Raw genomic sequence first — 17,182 nt, forward strand, 5'->3', positions numbered from 1 at the left:
TATTGTGAAATATCCTGTGCCCTGTTATTTATTTCTCGTATCTGATATAATCATGGTGTGATATTTTCGGCTCTTTCATCGTACAACTATATGCAAATAACATCAAATAGTCCTTAATACAGTCAAAAATAACAGAAGTAAAAAGAAAGATTTTTCTTTAATTACAATATTTACATCAGTTTCATTAACACTCTAATGAATAAATACGAAATGTGAAATAGTAAATGGTACAGATAAAATTCGAAAATCTTTTGAAGTTGGTCTACATAATAAGTACGGTAATTAGTTCGACAAGATCATGAAGTGATGAAGTGATCATTTCCTGATTTCTTGTTATGATTTCCTGATTATCACAGACTCATCCACAACTAGGAATCAGTTTCATTCGTTGAAATGTATCGGCTCATGCCTCAACAATTCCTCCTGAGAAGTGAACTCAACCAAGCACTTCACACAGATAAATTTATCGAATAATACGAGTCTTCTCTCTATCCGATTAACATCTTTTTTATCTGTAAGAGAATGTTGACTTCGAAGGTTCTTCAAAGGAGATTCATGAGACGAAGTATGAGGCTGTTGCTGGGAGGATGAGGATGACTCCCCTGATATTTCTGAGGATTGGTCAGGATCAGTTGTCAATTTGTCAGGAGAAACCAAATCTACAATTTCTGGTGACCGAATTCCAGTTGGATCAAGTTGTCTTTTTGATTCTCTAGAAAGTTTCTTTGTTTCTTTTCTTAAACGTTCAACAAGTACTTGCTTTCTTAAAGAAGGTGTTATTTCGACGGGTGAAGAAAGTGATTTCTGTTTAAGGTGGGCAGAAACTAATTGCTTTCCTGCAGACGCTGTTTTAGCGGCAGATAGTATCTCTTTTACTGATTTCGAGCGTACCAAAGTTGCTTGCTGTCTTGAGGTAGAAAAACATTTTGACTTCTGTCCAGCTCGTACAGCAGTATCTTGATTCTTTGGAGGTGACTTTAAAAGAGATATGATGTTCGGAAACTTGCCTTCTAATTTTGAAACCGAGGTTGATGCCTGAAATGTAGATTGATTCTCAATGGATATTCCAATAGTTTCTGGTGATTCAGAGGTTTCAGCATTTACAGGGGATATAATTTGTAGATAAGGTTGTAACTCAGTAGGTAAGTGAGATGCAAAGGTCGTTGGGTTGTCTGACTCTCGAGAAAGGGGACTTGATTCCCTTGTTTTTGATGCCCGTTGATTCTCACTGGAGCTTCCAATATTCGGTGGATATTCTGCAACAGAGGTTGCAGCATTTCTAGAAGACACAATTTGCATATGAGGTTGAATATCAGTATGCAAGTGAGATGCAACGGTTGTTGGATTTCCTGCCTCTTGAGAAAGGGTATTTAATGCCCGTGTTGTTGATGCCAGTTGATTCTCACTGAAGCTCTCAGTATTTGGTGAAGATTCTGCAACAAAGGCTCCAGCATTTCCAGGAGATGTAATTTGTAGATGAGGTTGAAACTGAGTATGTAAGTGAGATTCAATGATCGTTGGGGTGTCTGCCTCTTGAGAAGGGGGACTTAATACTCGTGTTGATGACGCCAATTGATTTCCACTGGAGCTTCCTGTAGTTGCTGGTGATTCTGCAATAGGGGTTGCCTCATTTCCAGAAGATATAATTTGTAGATGTGGTTGTAACTCAGTATGTAAGTGAGATTCAACTGTCTGTGGATTGTCTGCCTCTTGTGTAAGGGGACTTGATTCCTGTGTTGTTGATGCCAATTGATTTTCACTGGAGCTTCCTGTAGTTGCTAACAATTTTTCAACAAGGGTTGCAATAATTCTCTCAGATTTAATTTGTAGATCAGGTCGAAACTCAGTATGTAAATGAGATGCAACGATCGTTGGATTGTCTGCCTCTAGAGAAAGAGGACTTAATTCCAGTCTCGCCGATGCCAATTGTTTTTCATTAAAATTTCCGGTAGTTGCTGGAGATTCTACAGCAGAGGTAATCTGTAGATGAGGTTGAAATTCAGTATGTAAATGAGATGAAAAAATTGTTGGATTGTCTCCCTCTTGAGAAAGGGAACTTAATGCTAGTGTTGTAGATGCCAAACGATTTTCACTGGCGCTTTCTGTAGTTGCTGGTGATTCTGCAACAGGGGTTCCCTCATTTCCAGAAGATATAATTTGTAGATGAGGTTGTAACTCAGTATGTAAGTGAGATGCAACGGTCGTTGAATTGTCTGACTCTTGAGAAAGGGGATTTGTTTCCTGTGTTGTAGATGCCAGTTGATTATCATCGGAATTTCCAGATCCTGATTGCTGTGGAACAGAAGCCTGGGCATTTTCAGAAAAATAAACTTGATTTTCTTGATTCATTAATTTAGTTTTCCGTGTGGTTTGTAGAATATTTTTCTTGGTCAGTGTGATTTTAAAAGTGGTCAATTTTATGAATATACGTTGTATGCAGTTCCATAAATCTGTAATATACGAATATTTTCTTTAAAAAAATTAGCTTTCAGAAAAAAAGATTATTGATATTTGCAAATAAATTTGGAATAATTTCAAAGACGACATTAATACAACAGTGTAGAAACTGATGTTTTTATTGCATAAAGTAAAGTCTGCCAGTTACATTTACTAAACTTCAGTCATTCTGAATTATTATGTGAAAAATTTCCTTTAAAAGAATTTATTTCATTAAATATTCTAAACATAAATTCAAATGAAAGTACTAATTTTAAGGCTGTCAACTCACTTGATATGCATTGGGCGTCATTATGATGCCAATCTAAAAAGTAAATTAATGAAGTTGATTTATTTGAAATCATAAAAACTTTTATTGCATTTTTTATAATTTTAAATTTCTCTATATTTCTTTATTAACTCTGTTCAATATTTAAAATTGTTGTCAGTTCTATAAGTTCATTGAATTAAAGTTTAAAATATACCTACATTTTCACACAATTTAGCCACATTAAAGTATAATGTATGCCTTCGATTCTTTTAACAGTTCTATATTAAGTCAAAAAAAAATCTACAAGCATTCACTTTGTGTACTCAGTTCATATAAATTTCCATTTTGTAACTAAACGAGAATCATTTTGGAATAACATTGTAACTGTGAAAGTAAATGACGTAGACACCAAAACTCTCACTACTTATCTAAATTCTGAAGCCCACCTACAAGATAAGATTTATTCGTGAAATGGGTTTTTCTCATCCGTCATCCTGAGGTTCCATAGATGATGGAATCATAAGCAACTATGTTTTTTCAATAATATACTTTGTCTGTAGTACCTTGAAGCAAAATGTATCTTCATACATGTAGGCTCTTATTTTCTGTGGATAGATACATATCATTAATGGTACCACAATAAGGACATCTCCGGTAAGGAAATCAGATCTCGAACCTATTACATTATGGTTCCAAAAATCAAGAATCTTCACCCTCTATGGAATGATTTCATCTCGATAAAAGCCAATGTTAGTTCCACCTTGAAGTAGCTTGTAATCGTGTAAACAGTCCATGATACCTCGAAGCAACATGTGCAAGGTTTTGCTGTTATTTAGGAAGATGCCCTCTCATACATGAAAGAGGGATAACTGTTATGGAATAGTCTCATCTCGACAATATATATTATGAATGTTACCCGTTTAGTAGTATCAGGTTTCAAGTATATATCCTTCAATCCTAAAATTGATAATATGTACACCCTGCGGATTGATTTTTTCTCAAAAGTAACCAACATTTGTATTACTTCGAAGCAACAAGTGAGTCCTATGATTTTTTCTTGATCCTGTAATGCCTTCATACATATACCAACCCTGTTTCAAACAGCTATTCCTCCATCCCTCATATATTATGTAAGCATTGAATTTTATTTGCTTTGTGATTGGTAGATAGCAAGTCATCTGATCCATTAACATTTGAAGTTTGTTCTTCCATTATTGTTTGAAATATTTAATGAAAAGCATTATTACGTCAAAGTTAATAATTATATTTCACTGACTGTGAAATGGTGACAAAAAAGGAAAAGGAAATCAGTTTTAAAATAATATTATTTGTTAATTCTACTTTTAGACGCACCACTTGTGACAACACTAATTAATAAGTTTCTGATTTGTTTACCTTTTTTGAGTAACGGAAATCTTTTGTCTCTTGGCTTACAATCGTCAGAATACCTAAGCAATACAAATGTTAACGCTGTATTGTTTTTTTAAATAATAACGGGGCGTCTAGAAATACCAGGTGAAGAAAAAAGTGCGAAGAAAGACCGAGTTTTGTAACCGCATGCTTTCCATAGACATCCTTCACTTTCAGAAATGCCTTAGAGTCGCCATCACCAAAATATTCAGTGTATTGTACTTCTCGTTTCAATGCTGATCGTTCAAAAATTCTATAAACACCAACATGATTGCAAGAAATTCATCACTTTTAAATCCAATATTTTCCCAATATATATAGAAATAGCTGAGACACAGCCATTTAGTGACATACGGCTTCTCCGTTGTCATGTGCCATCTGCAGAAACACAACAGGTTGTGCTTTTTTTTTTTTTAAATTTTTCACTTTTTTAGATGTAGATTTCCTATTTTCTCACAACGGTACCTCATTGATTCTAAGAGTTTCATTTTGTAGTGAAAGCTTATAAATCAGTTAACAGCTACGCTGCACGAGCAATTGCTTTTGTAATGTGGTCATGTTACTCGGCTGCGAACCGGAAGGTCCCAGGTTCTATCCACTCTCAATTCAATCCGCTACATTGGTGACCTCGGACGATGATCCTTCAATCTTCGTGCAGCTGTTGTGGCGCCATCTACCCACAACAAACCAAAGTCGTCAGACTCACTTGACGTAGCAACACAAAAAGGTCGCAGCAACTCAAAGTCGTCAGATTCACTTGGCGCAACAGCAACCACTCACACACACACACTCGCCATAACGCTTGACGCTATGGCGAGGTACAGGCACATTAGACTAATACATCACCACTCAACAGCCATATCGTTCGTCTCTCCTCCGACTCACTGGAGGGAGAGTCTGTAGTGAAAGCTTATAAGCCAGTTAACAACTACGCTACACGAGCAATTGCTTTTGTATTGTGGTCATGTTACTCGGCTGTGAACAGCAAGGTCCCAGGTTCAATCCTCGCTCATCGCAATTCCACCACAATTTCAAATTTCGCAAATTTAATGTGCGCAACAATTTCATCCCAAAAGAAAATCCCCTGCCAATCTATCTTAATGCGAATACCAATAAAGTATTCAAAGACAATCTTTTACTCATTTTGGGCGTTGACGTGAATCCAGTCATAAACCCACATTTACAAGATACAGAAAAATTTGAGCAAAGACCTTCTTTGGAGTCTTCAGACAGTTTCACACCAGTTTCAACTCAGTACTCAACAACTTCAGTATTCAAACTTGAATAAAACAATTGCTGCTAGATTTTAAAAAAATTAATTAAAAAATAAAAGAAGGAAACGTTTTATAATGTTAAAAAAGTTTTTGCATTTATATCGCTTAAAAGTTACAAAATAGTCACGCAAATGTATTGTTTACATTTTATCACCCCTTTAAATTTCCACTTCCAGTGGAAAAAGATCAACTTCCGGTTTATTAATTAGGTTGTAACTTCGCTTCTAATTAACGTAAGAACAAAAATTAAGCAGTTTTGGAATCTTAAATGTTTGGGCTATAAAATGACCATATAAAAAATTTTCTCGAAAAAGTAGATTTTAGTGTAGGCACATGTAAAATGTTATGATAAAAATCTGTGAACTTATAATGTGTCCCAATACTTTGACAGACTGTATATCTTTAAAATATGCTCAAAATAGGCACGTTGCCCATTGATGTCTCTGCTGTAGGAAAACGTTTCTGCCACTTTTCACTTTCCCACATGTGTATTTCAATTATCATTTCCTCACTGGAATACCTAGAGACAGTAATAGATGTTGTAATCCGCACAGGATGAATGAAAGAGAAACATTTTATGCATTTTCCTGAACATTTCATTCGGTACACGAAGTCGACAAGGGGGAGGTCGTCACTATTGCTATCGAACGACTTGATTCCATTTTGTCTATTTCAGCCCTCAATTATTTAATAGCAAACAGAACTACGACGTTGAGCTTTCTACCTCACTGTATCCATAAATTGCAACCCCTGGATTGTAATAAGTACGGTCCACTAAAAAATGTATAAACAGTGCATGAAATTCATGACGCAGAAACAATTCAGAAAAAGCAATGTGATTTACAATATCTCAAGCTAAGAGCGACATTTTGCACACTGACTACCGCCGACAGCAATATCGCAACTGGCTTTCGAGCTGTTGAATTAAATTCACTGAAGCGAGACATTTTCTGATACGAAATTTATTCTCAGTCACATGACTGACGGTTCCCAAGTTACACCTTACGTATCTCGGAGTCATCCTTCGATTTTGGGTAGCATTTTATTTCCTTAATAGATAAACAAGTAAAGAAAAGTACACACACACACATAACGTCAACCTGCCCCGCATATAGTATCAATGTACCCATGGCTTGAGGATAAGTTGACACTGACATAGTTAGCTCATACAAAAGAATAGTTTTAATAATTATTTTTACATAATATTTTTATGTCTTATTTTTATACAATATTTAATATTATACTTATTTTTAATTGAATCATTATTTATGATTTATACTAACAAAAGAATATCGGAATGTGTAGTAATACAGATTAGCACTCTAATATAATAATAATAAAAAAAAATAATCGCAACCCAAATTGGTATAAACCAACCGTGGTCTCGCCTACTTGCTTTTAGACAGTATTCACAGAGACGGTTGAGTTAAAAAGTACAAAAAAAGGTATAAAATATGTTTAACTGTATAGATTTTATCTTCGAACTTTTCTCTTATGAAAGTTAAATATTGCAATTTATAGTAAAAACAAAGTTTCTATTTATGAGTATATTTTCCGTTTCAAATTCAAAGATCTAATCTATTAGAATACAACAGATATATTGATATCTATGATATCTGTTAAGATATATCACAAAAGTAAACAGAAGCTTCATTTTGAAGGCATTTTCAACAGAGAAAACAAATTTCGTTTTCATTTCGGCATATACTGAGCACATTTTCAACACTCAAACAACAGATATTACAACTTCAAAATTAAATATATTAAAATACAGTTTAACTGCGCAAAAGTTTCCAAAAACAGTAATCTATGAGAGAAATATTGAAATTTTTTTTTTAATATTTGCATCTTAAAAAAAGGGTTTTGATCAACTAAGAAACGAATAAATCAAAAAGTTTTTTTTAAGGTTTTTTCTGTCACTAACTAATTTAATGAACAGAAATGACATAGCAGATTATGAAAGGTACAGTGTTAAAATAATCACTTAACACAGGAAAATTTTAAATAAAAAGACGTAATTATATTTGCAAAGCGAGGCCTAGTAGAATATAACAGGTAATTAGATCCTTAGAATCAAAATTGCCAAGTTCTAAATTAAAAGACTTGGTGTAAAATTATTTCAATTAAAGGAAGAAGAAAGTTTTTTTTAAAGTTTAAAAACATTAAAAGGTTTACTTACTAAATTAATATTCAAAAATCCCCTTCTAAGTTAGGACGCATGCAAATAAAATTCTATTCAGTCAAACACGATTGAAATGATGGAATTCTACGGTCTACAGTTAAACACAAAAGAATATTTCTTAAAAAGTGCAACCAACACACATAATTGGTATTCGAATCATAGTCTAACTAGATTGCTAGCCACATCGCCACCCACCATTCCAAAATTTATCAAACAGAATATATTTGGCAAGCGGTAACCGATTAATGAGTTCAACTTGCCGATATTTGATGTAAGTTGTTTCGAGTCAGGTGTCCATTAACATCGAAGTCGAAATTCTGCCATGAGAATCGATATAATAATAATGAATGTTTCTTCTAATAAAATAATTAAAACTTTTATCAACATTGTTGTTGTGCGACCTTAATGCAATCCAAGGAAATTATGTAATAATATTGTCGTAAACATTAATGAAGGAAAATCGTAATTTTTTTCTGGTTTCTTCAAAATCCAAGAAGGAATATCATAGCCAAATGGATTTGGTCTATTACACAAGATTCGGTTTTGAGATAATTCTCCAGCTTTTTGTGGGGGGACTCATAATTCCGAAAATTAAAAGTGTCATGCCATTATGTTATACCAAAGTGTGTTTTTGTGATTCAAGCAACCGTCAGCTTGGTAGGTTACTGTTACATACTATTTCAGGGTTTTAATTAGAGCTCTAATTGGCTTTCTATTTTCATGATCCCTTGTGGCAGAATTTTTTAATTCTATCAAAAGATATAGTAAATTTCATTTGCCTATTATTTTTCAAAACAGTAAAATACTTTATCTTTTTGAACGTTTATTTTTATTTTGCTGATTCCTTAACATGTTGGTTCTCGTTGACATCACGCTTCGGATTCACATTTTCTGTGTGTATCACATCTATTTTTTTAATTCTATGACCCTCCTCTTGATCCCCCGGGGGGGGGGGCACCTCGAAATGAGGATGAGATGCTTCCGGCATGGTGGTTGGATCTCGCCACCCTGGAGAGCACACAAATAGATGGGAGATCTGACTCCTCCCATCGACGACGGGACGTACTTCCTAATGATGGCCATTAGGACTAAACCACAGTTCCCGCCAGAGTTGCTGTTGTGGCAGCCCGGTCATTCAGTTTTATGGTTTAAATCCGTGTGCCTTCGTGGCGGGTCGGAGAGTCAGATGGCTGACTTACCCTCCTCTTCTTTATTTAAGATAAAGTAGAGAAGGGGGTTATTTATTTAGATAGAAGATGTGATTCACACGGAGGATATGCATCATGGCAACGAACTTTTTAAAACATTTCTCAGAGATTTTACTTGCGAGTAAAAGTGCAGTATGAATAAGAAATAGTGATTTTGTAAATTAAAGCCCCGTTTCGAAGCTATGCCAGACTTATTTTTGATCTCTCAATATTGAAATCGATTAAATAAAAAGAACAGTACATCATCCAGTATACTACACTCCATACTTCTCTCCACATCAGTATAGGAACATTTAACGCATGTTGGAAGATTTAGTATAAAATCGATCCTCAGTAGAGTCGCGTCTTTAATCCGAGATTCTCTTTTCAAGTAACATATGGAGAAGCGATTAAAAAAAATTTCGTAGAATAGAATCTGTTGGAAATCCTAAACGGAATAGATCATCCCAGCGATCAGATGTCAGTAATGCCATCATGGCTCATATTCTTCATTTATATTAGATTAAAGATGCGAATTGTTGTCCTGAATTATTGCAGCCCATGTGTTAAATTAATTATAGAAATAGCTTTCGCTAATCATAATTCTTGAATAATTTGTTATTGCTCTGCGTGTCTCTATTTTCCACACTCCCAATTGTATTTTTTCTCTTTCCGAAGAGCGCCTTTATTGCATTTATTCAGATAGTATGAGCGCCTTGAAGACATTGTGTCATTTTACAAAATTCAAACATCCTGTTGCAATCGATATTCATTGTCGCTTAAAAACTCTTCAAACAAAGGGATTCAGCATACTTTTCTGCTGGATACCTAGTCAAGTAGGTATAGTTGGCAATGAAAAGGCTGATTGCGCTGAGAGAGCGGCTCTACATAGTCTGTCACGACCATGCACTCATTCTGATCTGTTTGCCACATATAATAAGTACATACTTTCTGTTTGGCAAGAATCCTGGGATAGAGAAATGCAAAATAAATTGCATTTTATTAAACCGACTATTAACTTGTGGCCAGCTGTCTCGGTTAGAGGGGCAGATGTCAAATTAACCAGACTACGCATTGGTCACACCCGCCTTACGCACAAACATCTTTTGTTTGGTCAGCGTCCACCGATGTGCTCAGACTGCAATGTTAATCTTACAGTTTTACACGTTTTAATTCAGTGTCCTAAATTTAATTCTCATCGTGTGCGGTTTTTTAATTCATTAACATTGGAAATGCATGAATTGGTGGGAGAACACCCTCACAGGAGTATCTTTGAATTTCTAAGAGCTATAAATTTTTTCCATTTTATATGAAAACTTTTGGGATTTTAAACATTTTTTTGGAGTTTTTTCCATAATTGGAGTCATAATTTTAAGATCTTTGTCTTTTAAACTTATTGTGCTTTCTTTTTATAAGTGTAAAACGTTGTTTGTATTTTAACTTTGATAAAATGTTTTGTTTAACAATCATATGGTAATATACACATACCACTTGTTTTGGCGCAGCATAGCCAGTTTTGGTTCTTGCGCCATAAAAATCCAATATCCATCCATCCATCCCAATTGTATTTTTTTCTTTTAAAACAATGCATCGATTTAAAAATCATGTTAAAAGGCGTTCTAAAAAAATATAGAACTCTTCCAGGATGGGTTAGCACCATATTATTACAATCATATTTTGAGTCTCTAACTAACAACTGTACAATCGTTCATTGCAATACTGAGTGAATTGCTCAAATTTGCGGCATATCATACCAAATATAAATAAAGAATTTAAATCATCTAAACACAAACCAACATCGAGGTTTTGATAAACTTTCATGTTTTAAGCATCCTTGAGTTGGAAAGAAAATCATTTTCAGAAATATAGTTTATCTGTCAGTGAACATGATGAAGAGCAAATGCATTGAGATACAAAAACTTAGTATATGATCTTTACAGCAAAATTATAAATGTTTGACGAATTTCGGAAAAGATCATCATTGGGAAGTCTCATTTTGTTTGTGCATCATCATGTATAATAACACTATAACTCAAAAATTGAACAAGCTAGGCAATGGTTTATTCACCTTCATGTTAAATCTTGTTGAAATCGTGATTCAAATCTCTCAAATGATTGGCCGCCTTTCTATCGGTTTAGATAAGGGCAGTATAAAAAAGTGATTACACAAAAATTCATTAACTTGTATCTATAAAAATACTGACTTAAATCTAATCTATTACTGCAAAAATCACCGAAAATTGATACAATTCATTTGAATTGCTCCAAAATTTGAATTCATTTGGCCAAAAGAAGAGGTTCAGATGCATATTCGATTATGTCAACGAATTGCAAACCGTAACACAATTGCGCCATATTCTATAAATACATCAGAAAGTTGAAAGAAGAACATCCAGCTGGTTTGTCTTTTTACTTCCTGTCACGACATATCACACAGCTAATTACAAAACAAGTTATTCTGCCTAAAAAAACTAGTTATCAGTGAATTACTTATTCACTTGAATAAAAAAAAAATATCAGTTATTAGGAAACACGATTCACGCACGTACTTATTGATTCTTGTCTGTAATAGAAAAGCCAAACAGATCTGTCGTTGACATCTATTAGATGTAGACATCTCAAATGACAAAACCATGAATATTTGAACATCTGAATGGAAGAGGACTGAATTATTAAACGCGATTAAGTGGCGTAACGAAACGACCACCTGCCAGAGCCTCCACCCATCCGTCATCAGGACCCTGTCAATAAACGAGTGCTTGGTTAAACGATACCGGAGGGTATCAGCTTCGCAGAAAAGAACCTGGAGGAATCAACAACGGAATCGACTGTAAATGCCTGAAAAACAGAGATTTCTATGTAGATGAATTAATAGCTGTTTTTGACATCGAATTTCTGTTTTTACCTTCTCATATATGAAGTATAAAGAAAATATTGTAACTGTCAAATTTGAAATTTTGACGAATCCCCACATTTCGGAATTCTATGAGTTCGGAAAGCACATTTTGTCAATAACCTTCCATTGGGCGCAACTAATCAGTGAGATGAAGTCACATTAATTGAGTACTCATATATACTCAAATACTCATACTAAATATACTCAAATGTAAGTGAAAAGTTCTGTTTAATATGTTTTTTTAACATACATTCAAAATTACATTAATTGAGTACATTAATCTCTTAGATGAATTGCGCCCGATCGTGTTAGGATTTGCATTGCACCCGACGGAAGGTTAAGTCTGTCCTTTTGTGAATATGATAGCTCTGAAACACTTTTAAGCTTGACAGATGAAATTTGGTATATGGACTTTCCACCAAATTTGCAGATTTCCATCAAAATTTGAATGAAATCCGTTAAGGTGAAGCCTGCCTCTGGCTATTCAAGTATAAATGAAATGATAATACCAAAACATAAAGAATCTAGGTAGATAAAATTTGATTCACAGATTTTGCATCTAAAATGTACATTCTCATCAAATTACGAATCAAATCTTTCAAATAATTACTCATAGGTCTATATTTTCGTATGCATGTAAACTTAAAACAAACGAAATGACTTGACTTAAGTCAAAGAAATTCCGTATGGGATCTTGAGAATACAACTATAGTGTCTTATCAAATTTTGGTTTCAATCAGTCTGAAAAAAGGTAGCCAAATTACATATTTGCACGATGGATTATATAAAAATGCTAAATTCATGCTAAGACCTATATTTTGTAACTACTGTTCGTCACTGCCATATAAAATGCTCGTGCCTCACCCAAGGTCCAGAATTTTATGCAGGAGAGGGGAAAAAGACCTTTATTGAAGAATATGAAAAAGTAAGAGAATGTTTTGGGGAGACAATTCTGATCGGTTCAAATAATAAATTTAAGCTTTTATAGTTTGTGGTAACTAACGCTGACAATAAGGTGGAATCATTAAAGTATATCTTCGGACTCAGTGAATGAGTGGTTTTTGTAGGGTTGAAAAATAAACCGCTTGATGGCAATGAATTAATTGTTTAAGTCATCCACTATCCATGCTTCAAATAATGCACACACACAGAGTCAGTTAGAGCCAAAATTAATAATGTGGTAGTAGCGAATAAGCGTATTGTTAGTTTAGTTTAGTTATATTAACTTCCCGTTGTAAAGCAACACTAAGGCTATTTTGGGACTGACCTCGTAATTTTGAACCACGGTCAGATGACGAGGACGACACCTGAGCTGGCACCCCCAACTCCACGCCACACCACACTAGCGGGAGAACGTTTGGCCTGACGGATTTAACGTGCAACAGACCCCCTTACACGAAGGCTCTTCGGTGGAATCGGGTCTCGAACCTGAAACCCTACGGCTCACAAGCCGAGACCTTACCACCAGGCCACCGCCGCCAAGTGTATTGTTAGATAAACCTAATTGTGACTTTAAATTATATGAAAACAACAATTCTATTTCATTATAGAATTCCGTTTTAAACACCAGCTATCAATATTCTATATATTAAAATTCTATACATGAATTAAAAATGATTTAAACTCATAGAAGCTTTTATATAAAGAGCTAAGAAATATTATGTCATTCACCGGTCATCACATAATCATTCGCAGTTTTTCTGTACAAATTGGAGTTAACCTTGGTTTCAGGGGAGAAAATACTCTATATTATTTTTATTGCCGACATCTATTTACATTTTCTCGTGTACAAAACATAAAAGGAGAAAATACTGAAATCGCCTAAAAATCGAATTGGAGATTTTGACTCAGCTTTCATCGATTTTCATATGTAACGAAAAGAAAGGAGATTCGCTTAATGACGCTTCAGATACTAAATTTCTATCACAAAGAAAATGGATAGTTAAAAGAGTGCTAGGATATAATAGAATAAAAATAAATATAATAATAATACAAAAAAATGTGTCCACATAGAGAGTTCCAATGAAGTTTTAGATTCAAAACCAATTTACTCATTTTCTGGCACACACATAAAGATAGTTCCTGAAAGCAGACTTTTCCTGTTTAAAAATCTCGGAGAATCTGAAGAGATCTGGTTCAAAGTTGCAATGCAACTTTCGCTGATCTCCCTATAGAACAACAAAGAAATGAAAATCGCTTAACGACCCTTCAAGAGCGAAGTTCCATCATCAAGAAAATGGAAAGTTTCGGAGGTAATAGATCAGCATCGTAATTGGAAGATGACACTGATTCTGAGTGATGATCGCTCAACACGTAGAGGAAGGAATCAAGAGATAGCGGAAGATGAAACAAGCAGTCCCTCCGCTTTACATGATAAACTCTTCTTAATCAAGAGAATGTGCAAAACAGACTCGTAAGAGATAAACAGTGTTGCAGACAAATTGCGTTATCCCGTTAAGATTTATTATAATTTATGAAAATATTTCTGACAGTTTCTTTCTCGTATGAGAAGTATAGGAAGTATTGTCATCGTCAAAAATTCAACTTCGATGTTTTGATGAATCTGTAAATGTTACACTTCTTTGAGACAAAGCACAGCTAAAAGAAAAGGCTTCAGCGCAAAACACAAATTCATCAATAAGGCCTTCTTGCCTTCTATGGGAAGACAACCTTCTGAAAAAAAAAACCTTAGATGTTTTAAAATCTAATTTAAAATAAATCGATTTGGAAACTAAAGAAATCAGAAAAAAATTAATCAGAAAAAATTATCTACATTTATAACATGCTTCTTTACTTACTCCAATACGAAATATGCAAAGATATTCCATTGGAATCATTTTTTTTTTAATTCAACATATTCTCCAGTATTCAACATTGAAATCGAATTTTTGAGAATCAGACATTTCTTAGTCCAAAAAACATATTTTCTGATTATTTCTGTCCGTAAATAAAAAAAACAAACATAGAAGCATTTTTTATTAACCCTTTAAAGGGCCATTTTTTTCTAGTCATATTATGTTAAAATATTTTTAGGCTTGAAATTAGAATAAGGAAAGGGATTCATTTAGCTTATTAGATAAATTTAATTTGATTCATTAATTAATTTCGTTAATTAATAAATAAATAGCAAATCAAGATACATAATTTTGTCTAAGATAAAGAACTGAAGCATCTAAGTTTCTGACTTACTAAAAAAATGTGTCAGAACTTATGCCAACCTACATAATTCCATACAAAGATTGATAAATTTGATGGGAAGTATACTTCCCACGGTCCTAGAAAGGGTTAAACTGAAGAAATCTATTACGTGATCTTCAAAACAAATTTGTACTGAAATCTGAACCATATATGTTCACAGGAAATATATTTACATGTCCGCTTTTAGTGTAAATGCTTCAATAGCTATATAATTTAAAAAGCTAGATAGATAAAATTTGGTTAACGGTTAAACGCACAAATCTGACCAGTGAAAATTTTTGAATCAAACCTCACAGCGATTGGGCGTTTGAGTCTCTGGATTCATACACGTAAGCGCAATGATTTATATGGATAAAATTTAGTATATGACCTTGTAATTAAAATTGTAGTTCCATAGCAAAATTTGGTTTCAATTGGTTAAAAAAAATATGCCACAAAGGGATACTCAATTTTTTTTCACGGTACTCTGATATACAAAAAGCTCATGGGAGGGTCTCTAAAAATAGATATCTGACCACTAGTGGCGTTCATGGCCGAATCTGAAGTCCACAGTTTTTGGACGGAAAGAAAGATGTGGGTAGCACCTATCGAAGTATGCAAGAAAATTTCAGGGGGTTCAATCCGCTTGATTTTGGAAATTTGGATCCAAAATGCCGATGTCCTAAGATTGAAACTTGACAAAAAACATTATACTTTTTTTCAAAAGTTTAAAATTTTTTACTTATAATAGGCTTTAACAAATTCTGATTCCAACAATTACAGGAATACTATTATATCCCTTCATAGTAAGGCAATATACTGCTGATTGTGGCATTTTACTCATTAACTGAGACGAGTAATAGGGACTTACTTATAATTAATATTAAAATATATTTACAAAATCCATCTTATCCTTTGTGTGTGGATATTTTTATTCCTATCCGTATTGTTACATATCCATTGTGGCATTTTACTTATTAAATGGCACGAGTAATCGGGACATTCTTAAGATTAATATTAAAATATATTTACAAAATCCATCTTATCATATTTTATTGGGGTTGATTTTTCATGTGGATATTTTCCTTGGTATCCATATTGTTATTGAGATACTGTCTATTGGGTTAAGGTGAAAAATTAACCTGTGCAATAACAGTTAAAGATATTTTGTTCTACATTGAAATGCAAGTTACAAAAGGCAAACGAAGCGTACACAAAACAACAGTAGCAGAAATTAGCAACGCACAGCAATTAACGTTATTAATCGCTTAATTGTTTTGCCCGAGTGCCATACGTGCATCGATTTATCGAATTTTGATAGTTGTAAGCAAAAAATAGACCATTCATAATGATTATAATTCAATATTAAAATTACTTCGAATATATAGATAATAAGTCAAGTATTCAATGGATTTCCATTTGAATCAAAATAAGAAAATATTCCCAAAATAGAAGGTGTCATCTTATTAGATAGTAAAGAAAATAAAACAGTTAAGTGGTTAAACAGCTGTAACAACACAAGATGTTCAGAGATCGCGTTGAAGCTCAGCACTCCTAACAGAGAATTCCCTGTACTACTCGCTTCTCTTGACTCGACTGATTAAATTTTATAGTTTCTTTGACATTTGGCCTTTATGATTGGCCATTGTTTCATTCTTTTACTTATTTTATAATTTCCGCGGTCAGATTTTTTTAAATGTTCTTTGAAATTTTCTCCACTTTGAAAAAATTTACTGGGAAGAAAAAAAAAATTAATATAAGATAATATATTAATTTCACAACTATGAACATAATGTTGCTTGTTAGTGATGCTTTAGTATTCAAGCTAAAGAATCATTTTGAATTTAAAGTTTTTATCAAAATTTCGTAACTTAGTTGAAGCTTCTTTCCAGTGTTATCATTTATTAATACCTTATTTTATTATTAATTTTCCAATTTTATTGTTCACACTAAAAATTCTACAAAAGAAATGAAGTCACGAAAGCTTTTTTTTTTTTTTTCATTCAAAAATGGTTTATGAGTAAAAGAAGCTTAAACTGCATTCAGCTAATCTATTTATTTATTCAATAATTATGGAATTTTCGTAGTTTGCTTGTGAGTTTTAGTATTCAAGTAGGAACATTGTATAATTTTTACTTTTATGGAAAATTTTCATTTTTTTTTTCTTTTATTGAAAATATATTGCCGAAAATCGAGTTACCAAAATTCGGAAAAAAGTTAGGATAGTAAAAAGTTTAAGCGACTATGAGCTAAGAGATTTATTTATTTAATTACCATGGATTTTTCTGCATTGAAATTTCTTTGTTATTTTATTTCTTCATAATTTGTATTATCCAAATTTGAACTTTT

At 33.4% G+C, this 17,182-nt stretch overlaps 1 protein-coding gene across 1 annotated transcript; it reads right to left on the reverse strand.

Moving 5' to 3' along the window:
- Positions 1–253: 253 nt before the first annotated feature.
- Positions 254–7,659, reverse strand: LOC129976616 (uncharacterized). The gene is made up of 2 exons (XM_056090263.1): positions 7,571–7,659; positions 254–2,450 (listed from the first exon to the last, which is right to left on the reverse strand). Exon 2 carries the CDS (start codon positions 2,347–2,349, stop codon positions 382–384), a length of 1,968 nt encoding a protein of 655 aa, XP_055946238.1. The 5' UTR covers positions 2,350–2,450; positions 7,571–7,659; the 3' UTR covers positions 254–381.
- Positions 7,660–17,182: the final 9,523 nt, after the last annotated feature.

The sequence above is a fragment of the Argiope bruennichi genome, chromosome 7 (assembly GCF_947563725.1).
Source record: "Argiope bruennichi chromosome 7, qqArgBrue1.1, whole genome shotgun sequence".
Taxonomy (NCBI): domain Eukaryota; kingdom Metazoa; phylum Arthropoda; class Arachnida; order Araneae; family Araneidae; genus Argiope; species Argiope bruennichi.